This window comes from Armigeres subalbatus, chromosome 1, assembly GCF_024139115.2.
Source record: "Armigeres subalbatus isolate Guangzhou_Male chromosome 1, GZ_Asu_2, whole genome shotgun sequence".
In the NCBI taxonomy this organism is placed as follows: domain Eukaryota; kingdom Metazoa; phylum Arthropoda; class Insecta; order Diptera; family Culicidae; genus Armigeres; species Armigeres subalbatus.
In genome coordinates this window covers 9,426,595-9,435,135 of record NC_085139.1, presented here as the reverse complement: position 1 = coordinate 9,435,135, position 8,541 = coordinate 9,426,595, and the positions used below count along the sequence as shown (strand labels likewise).

The following is an 8,541-nucleotide window of genomic DNA, read 5'->3' as shown; positions in this document are numbered from 1 at the left end:
GCCGAGTTCACCGAGCTTGACGTCACTCCTCATCGCCTTCAAGACGTCCGAGTCCTTAGCCTCGTCCGTTTTGACGACTAGGCATCGCCCTGGAGCGATTGGCGCCTACCCTAGACTTCTTGCTACCCTCATTCGCCTGGGCCTTCTTTTCGGCCCTTAACATCTTCGGTTTCCTCTTGTTCTCAACCAGGGTCCAGGAGGCGTCACCCCCCTCTATTTCCCTGGCCTGGTGCGGCTGAGAGCTCCCAGCCAGCCGTAACCCCTTACCACCGTCTTTCCTGGGTGGACGGACCTTTCCAGGTCTCTCCTCCCCCGCTGTTGGAGGTACCTGGCCGGGGTTCAGCTTCCCAGCCCCACTACCCTTGTTCGGGGTAGTAACCCTCCGCGTTTTGGAGCGACCCCCAGGGAGCTCATCCCCTGGAGACTGTCTCCCCCGTTTTTGTGTATGCTCCGTTGGAGCAGTCACCCCCGACGTGCCCGCAAATACTTGAGCCTCAGTCTTGGTAGACTTTGGCACCACCGTCTTCGCTGACATGCCCTCGGTCGATTCGACCTTGCCCGAGTCCGCGAGTCCTTGGGCCTCAGTCTGGGTAGATGTGGACGACTTATTGATTATTTCAAAGGATCTGCGCAGCATAGAGATGGTAAAGCGAAGAGGCCAAGATGTTCTTGGGCCTACAAATTGATCGGTACTGGAAGGAACCCAAGCAACCAGAAGTTCAGATTTTACTTTAATTTACTCTTAACCGAACTAATTGGTTCACTATGGTTCACATCGAGTTCCAAGCATCCTTAACGAAACTTTAAAGTTCACTTAAAGTTCCGTTACTTACAAAAAATTACTTAAAATGAGAGCTGATTAAGCCAAAATAGCCCTTCTTATCCGAACTTCTGGTTGCTTGGGAAGGCACCATGAAGCTGCGCCAACCGTGCTACATTAACGCCGTCCTGAAGCGATTCGGCATGGAAACATGCAAGCCATCGCGTACTCCCATGGAGTCCAACTTGCGGCTCGAGAAAGCACTGGAAACTCAACACCTAGGAAAGCCGTACCGTGAACTTCTCGGCTGCCTCACGTACCTAGTTGTGACATCGAAGCCGGACTTGGGTGCGACAGTATCTTTCTTCAGCCAGTTTCAGTGCAATCCATCGGAGCAACGTCCGGAGTCCGTCCAGCTATTTGGCTTCGCCGACGACATAGATATTATGGCACGTAACTTTGAGAAGATGGAGGAAGCCTACATCAGACTGGATAGGGAAGCTAAGCGGATCGGACTAGTCATCAACACGTCGAAGACGAAGTACATGATAGGAAGAGGAAGACAATGTGAGCCACCCACCGCGAGTTTGCATCGGTGATGACGAAATCGAGGTGGTAGAAGAATTTGTGTACTTGGGCTCACTGGTGACTGCCGAAAATGATACCAACAGAGAAATTCGGAGACGCATAGTGGCGAATAGAGTTCGCCGCCATACCAAACTGACAATCTACAAAACGCTCATTAGACCGGTAGTCCTCTACGGACACGAGACCTGGACGATGCTCGTGGAGGACCAACGCGCACTTGGAGTTTTCGAAAGAAAAGTGCTGCGTACCATCTATGGTGGGGTGCAGATGGCGGACGGTACGTGGAGGAGGTGAATGAACCACGAGTTGCATCTGCTGTTGGGAGAACCATCCATCGTTCACACCGCGAAAATCGGACCACTGCGGTGGGTCGGGTACGTAGCCAGAATGTCGGACAGTAACCCGGTGAAAATGGTTCTCGACAACGATCCGACGGGCACAAGAACGCGAGGTGCGCAGCGGGCAAGGTGGATCGATCAGGTGGAAGATGACTTGCGGACCCTCCGTAGACTGCGTAGTTGGCGACGTGTAGCCATGGACCGAGCCGAATGGAGCTAGTCAATTTTCATTCAAAGATGACTTTAAATGCTATTAGTGCTAATCTTGGTTCTAAACGTTTAAATGATCATTTATTGTGGTAAATAAAGTTCTTTTTAAAATTTGTTTAACTAATTCAACGTCTTTTCAATAATATGGTTAAGTTCGAACGAAACAAGTGCAAATGTTGTTAATCATGATTGTTCAAAACCATGTATCCTATATGTGTTATAATGATTGACTATTCACAAATTTACGCACTAAGTGTGAGATCTTGTTGGCCATACGATAAGAAGAAATTCATACAAATCATTCTCATCATAATATGTACTGATATCATCAAATTCCTGATTTTTATCAAACCAGCTTAATTCTTCGCAGAATTGCAGTCTCTTACGAAAATCGATGAATTATATTCGGATTCCCAGAACACACCTCTGAACCCCACGGTTTTCTAAAGAATACCAAAATATCTCAATATTTGACAGTCTGCTTCTTGTAACTCTAGAATACTCAAAAGAGCTTCCTAAACTCTAAGATTAGGTGAATACATCGTCCCTCCAGAATATGCTCCATGGTTAATGAATTATCGAATATTAGCTGGGTTTAGAAGTTTTACAGCAATTATAAACAATTCCTGATTTGAAATACTGATAGAGTTGTATCACGAGTAATAGCCATACGATAAATTAAATCACTTTTTAAAGAACGTTCATGTGATAGTGGTAGACATTGTACTAGAAGCTGACTTCCTTTTCATTCGAATTCTGAGCTTCCGCTTCGATATATTGACGTTCCTGATCACATGTCGGATATCTTTGGCAAGGGTCTCCTCCGTTACACCTTTACATTCCCAAGCATCTGTGGAATAAATGTTGAATGAAGCAAATGATGCGTTTTCTGATACTTCACACTTACCCAACATACAACTGGTAAAAATTTCATACTCTTTCATGGATTTCCGCTCCAAATTGGAACGCTTCGTCCAGCAGTACCCAACCAAAGCTTGGTAGGTAAAAACTTGCTGAAATATTCGGAACACGGTCTGACCGTAGGTTAATTTATTGCGCAGGAACGACACCTTGAAGTAACAGAAAAAAATTAGAACAATCACTACCTTTCGTATTAGTTACGAAACTGACATATTGCTGTCGACATCTTTGACTGCTCCGAACGGTTATTTCCAGATCTTCTATCGCTTGCTCAGTGCTAACGGGGAAACTGAACCCTGCCGCGGACATTGGCGTCCCGCCACGATACGCCAATCTGCGGTGCGATCCAGCTTATGTTGTGCCGAAAAATAGAATAAAAATAAAAATGTTACTAATAATAGTCCTTAATTGAATTGAAACGATTGTATATGGAATTCAATGAGTAAACACGCTTATGAGGCCGGAAATGCAATTTTATTCCAGACCCAGAAATGAATGTCCATTATTATGAAAGTATTGCTTTGCCCGAAAATTGCGCACGTTGTTCCGAACATAAATTCGTTTAATGATGTTGGCCATCTTGCTCTTCAGATAATTCATAGTTATTCCATGGCTCTCCCAAGCATCTGAAAATGCATCATTCTTGTTAACTTCGGTAAGTTCCTTACATCAAACGTTCTTTGTAACTCCAAATACCTAGCATACAGTCGGTGAACATCGAGTGGAACTGCAGCGACTCTCGCTTTGCCGGATAGTGGGGCGAATTCTTCGGCAAGCCCCAGGTATAGTGTCGGAAGATTGCGTCGTCGGTGCAGATTTTGCCAAACATATCGTCCAGACTTTGGCGCGAAGTTTTGATGCGTCTTAAAAATTTTATCTGCCAATGGAAGAAAAATTGATTACCACAACGTGATTTCAGTACCTAGAAGATTATTGTGTCCTACATATTTGCGTCTGATGTTTGGATCGGATTGAATAGATTTCTCCAATTGGGCGACCGATTGCGGATCAACTAATGGAAACAGTAGAGATGAAGTCGGTATTTCTCGTTTGATACCTGCGAACGAAAATTTATGTGTTAATACTAGTCGAAATAGGATTTAAAAATCCAATAACAAAACAAGAGTTTAATTTAAAATCATATTTGCTACATATTTACAAAATCTATATTTTATTTCTTATCATTAAATACGCTTACTAGTTTGTTCATCAATCGACATATCCACAGTCTCCGTTTCTATAAGCCGCTGTTGAAAATAAATCTTAATGATAACTTTTTTTCCTTTCTTAACGAGATTTCCAGCCCAAGATTGGTTCATCTTGTAACAATCACTTTTTTATTAATAGTTCTTTCTAAACAAAGGAAAAATTAAACTTTCAAACTCCAATTACTTTATTTGACGAATTGCGTGATTGATCAGAACAATCTAAATTGCACAACGACCCACAAGTTGGAGCTTTGAATCAGCATTCCAACCTCAAAGTGCACATATTAAGAGTACAAGACATTGCAAAATCATTAAAAAGTTCCGGTCACGTTCTTAAGATCATCTTTAGGAAAGGCAAGGATATTGGTGTGGCATCCGTTGTTACTAAAGACCAAGACCACTTCTGCATCTCCAAAGATGTCTGATGCCTATTCCAAGAGTTCAAAGTTCCAGCAAAAGCCAGCTGAAAGTTACACTTCACTGCACTACGTCACCATTTTTGATGCGGAACTTCGCACGTGGCGACGGCGACTTTTGATTTTGCTTGGATAAAGCATAACATCACACTCAAGTGAATGACCTGAAACCAGTGGAAACTCATTCATGTATCCTGAGCACCCCTATGGGGTACATAGGGCCTACAGCTACTCGCTTTATCCTTGACTTGGGCCCTGGTCAGATTCATGTCGACTTCCTTTATTTCTTTGTTGAGGCTAGGTCGCCACGAGCCCATGGGCCTGCTTCTGCTGCGATGTCCTGCAGGATTCCAGGCCAGCGATTGCTTGCAGATTTCGTCTCTGCTCTTCCGTAATATGTTGCCGACCCACCTCCATTTACGCTCTCGAAGTTGTGTTGATGTCGGTTTTTGTTGGCATCATACATCGGTTGATGAATACTTGGAGTTCTTGCGGGATCTCTGTTGATACACACCAAGTCTTACTGGCATACAACAACACAGATTTCACCTTAGAGTTGAATATTCGAAATTTAGTGCGTTGACTAATCTGATTTGATCTTCATATATTTCGTAAATTCGCAAAAGCAGCCCTAGCCTTTTTGATCCGTGCTCCACTGCTACTATATCGATCTTGGTTGCACCGTCCGACGCTAACTGGCTGCCAAGATATTGAAAGATTTCGACCTACTCCACTGCTTGCCCGACTACCGTAAAGTAGAAGGGGTTGTTCGTGTTAACATCCAACAATTTGGTCTTGTTGACTTTGATGGTGAGACCCGCCGTAGAGGAGCATTCGGCCAGGTCGTCCGGCTTTATTGGCATAGCAGAGCGCCGTTGTGCTAGTGTAAATCGCACCATCACGATTTTGTTCGGAACTTTATTGCGTCTAAGGGCTCCCCACAGATTTTCGCGGTTAGGACGATCGAAAGCTTTTTCGTAGTCAACACATACCACATAGAGGAACTCATTGAATTTATTGACTTGCTCCAGGATGATACGCAGCGTGACAATATGGTCCACACATGTCTTAGGGCAGAATCCTGCCTCCTGCCGTCGGAGAGTCATTTCTATTTTCTCCTGTATCCGATTTAGGATAACTTTGCACAGAACTTTGAGAAAAGGAAGGGTCGTTTGGCCAAAACCCATTCGACAGAAAGCCATTTGGCCGAATGCCACTAGGCCGAACAAACCCTTTTGCCGAAACCCATCTGGCCGAAAGGTCATTTGGCTGAATTGGTCATTTGGCCGAAGGGTCATTTGGCCGAAAAGATCAATTCGCCGAAAGGATCAATTGGCCGAAAAGGTCATTCGGCCGAAAGGGTCATTTGGCCGAAAGGGTCATTTGGCCGAAAGGATCATCTGGCCGAATAGGTCATTTGACCAAAAGGGTCATTTGGCCGAAAGGATCATCTGGCCGAAAAGGTCATTTGACCAAAAGGGTCATTTGGCTTAATAGGACATTTGGCGGAAAGACGTCTCACTACTCACTTCGCGCTTCTAACTTTTCACAATAAGAAGTTAAAAATGAGGAGTGAGAAGTGAGACGTTACACTTCTCATTTCACACTGCTCACTGTGAAAAGTGAGTAGTGTGGAGTGGGTAGTGAAACGTCTCACTACTCACTTCGCGCTTCTCACTTTTTACAGTGAGAAGTGGGAAATGAGGAGTGGGTAGTGAGACGTCTCTCTTCTCATTCCTCATTTCACACTTCTCACTTCGCACTACTCACTTTTCACAGTGAGCAGTGAGAAATGAGAAGTGTAACGTCTCACTTCTTACTCCTCATTTTAAACTTCTTATTGTGAAAAGTTAGAAGCGCGAAGTGAGTAGTGAGACGTCTTTCCGCCAAATGTCCTATTAAGCCAAATGACCCTTTTGGTCAAATGACCTTTTCGGCCAGATGATCCTTTCGGCCAAATGACCCTTTTGGTCAAATGGTCTGTTCGGCCAAATGGTATGTTCGGTCAAACAAGTTCTCACCTAGTGGCCTTCGGCCTGTCGCGTCTTTCACCGGCATCCTCGGATTCATCATCGATCCACCCAGTCGTCGTGAGATACCGTAGAGGAGGCGAATATCGCCAGTTATTGCAGGTTTTTCCCCTTCATTGGCCAGGGACTCCACCCCCGTACGCTTGTCCCGTCTGCAGGAACGTTTGACATCCTTCTCTCAAGCCGAATACTGTTGACGGGACCCGAATATTGCTTCTCTAGTTCTTGCCCGCTCTATAGCGGCCTGTGCTTCTCTACGCTCCTCGATTTTCCGCCAGGTTGCATCCGTAATCCACTCCATTCGCTGAGTGCGAAGCTCACCCAGGTTGTTCTCGCTTGTTTCCACTGCTCTTGTACGCTGCCACCTTCCAGAACTTCCGCTTCCCGAGTTTCGAGTTTCTACAATGAACGATCACTTCACAGCTGAATCGCCGTTCGAGTCTCTCGCATAAGGGTTGCTGACGTTTAATCACCTTTCTCTTTCAAGCGCATACGAAGTATAGGGTTTGTTTTCATCGGGAAACGTTTCCCGATGAAAACAAATCCTATCCTTCCTATGCGCTTGAAAGAGAAAGATGATTAAACGTCAGCAACCTCTATAAACATCAACAAAAAAGTCTCACTCTCGTTCATGATAAGTAAAAAACTGCCTTTTTTGTTTGTTTCTGTGACTAAAAAACCACTCAACGCAGGAAGCTATTTATCCAGAGAGACCCACAATCCTATCTGACTATAAAAATAATGAAATGCTGTCAAAAAATGTAACACGCTTACTTCGATCCACACTGGAAAAAAAAACTCCCATAAAAAAAGTTTAGACAGAATACGAGGAATATCAATTCAAACACTTGAACACTTTTCAGATAGGTTCGTAATCAGAGAGTAATTGATTTTATTATGATAATAGGAGAAATACTTATACTGGTCATACTTTTAGCACAGATTTTGTGTGGAATGTTCTGAAAGTAGAAACATGAATTAAAATTAATTATGTTCAATCTAGTACTACACTACTACACCTTTTGAGTTTTTAAGTTTCCTCATTTTCTGAATCCTATTTTGATAATGCCGGTTGCGCTTTCTCCGGTTGATGTTTTTAATTATTTCTGTCAGCGTAGCTCGAATCATATCATCGGTGACTCCGAACTCCTGCCAGGCCACTGAGCATTCCAAAAAAAGTCTCAAATAATTACCATTTTTTAAACAACAATTGTAATTAAATTACCAAGAAAACAGTCTCTGAAGATGGCATAGCCCTTCATGGCTCGTTTCTTAACCCCCGGTGTGTTTGTAATGCCGTTGTAATTGTAGTTGACCAGAGCTTCGTCGTAGAACACCGACTGGAAGATGCATCGCATCGGGGTTCTCACTTCCTGGCTCATGAGGTGACGTAGAAAAGCGATCTGGGCAGAAATTTGAAAGTTTAATTTGCGATCGGTAACACTAATGTGCCCTTTGAAACTTACGTAGTGGTCCCACATGTACATATCGTTGCGAACGGCGAACTCCAAGCGTTCGATTTCCCTTTCGGATCTGATTGGAAAGCGGAAGCCCGGCAGTCCGGTGTGTCCCGTAATTGCCGCCAGCAATGCTTCGGATTCTCGATGAGTGATCTGAGGATTTCTGCTTCGTAAACGCCTCGCTGAAAAGGGGAAATAAATTTTAGTCCAGATTGTTTCTAGACACCAACAACGTTTTGGAACTTTATCATTATCAGTGCTGTTATATACGCTTGATCACTAGGGGAACTAGGGGTGATTCTTTCGATTCTTTCGATTCTTTCGATTTTTTCGATTCTTTTGATTCTTTTGATTCTTTTGATTCTTTCGATTCTTTCGGTTCTTTCGATTCTTTCGATTCTTTCTATTCTTTCGATTCTTTCGATTCTTTCGATTTTTTCGATTCTTTTGATTCTTTTGATTCTTTTCATTCTTTCGATTCTTTTGATTCTTTTGATTTTTTTATTCTCTTGATTCTTTCGATTTCAACCCTATTAGTATTCTGCTTTTCATATGACACCCAATGGATTAAATTAATTTATAAGCATGTTTATACACTAAAGAAGTATCG

General features: G+C 43.5%; 1 protein-coding gene across 1 annotated transcript; it reads right to left on the bottom strand.

The window, feature by feature from the left end:
• Positions 1-1,955: 1,955 nt before the first annotated feature.
• LOC134221084 (uncharacterized) lies at positions 1,956-8,242 on the bottom strand. Its single transcript, XM_062700273.1, has 8 exons — positions 7,938-8,242; positions 7,697-7,874; positions 7,491-7,631; positions 3,762-3,874; positions 3,514-3,694; positions 3,028-3,443; positions 2,804-2,966; positions 1,956-2,746 (listed from the first exon to the last, which is right to left on the bottom strand). The coding sequence occupies exons 1-6, from the start codon at positions 7,956-7,958 to the stop codon at positions 3,292-3,294; spliced, it is 786 nt and encodes a 261-aa protein (XP_062556257.1). The 5' UTR covers positions 7,959-8,242; the 3' UTR covers positions 1,956-2,746; positions 2,804-2,966; positions 3,028-3,291.
• Positions 8,243-8,541: the final 299 nt, after the last annotated feature.

Coding starts and splice junctions, on each gene's coding strand:
- LOC134221084 (XM_062700273.1), bottom strand. CDS start 7,958: ATGTACATGTGGGACCACTAC. Junction 7,632..7,696: donor CTTCAGAGACTGTTTTCTTG/GTAATTTAATTA, acceptor TGGAATGCTCAG/TGGCCTGGCAGGAGTTCGGA. Junction 3,444..3,513: donor GTTCACCGACTGTATGCTAG/GTATTTGGAGTT, acceptor ATGCATTTTCAG/ATGCTTGGGAGAGCCATGGA.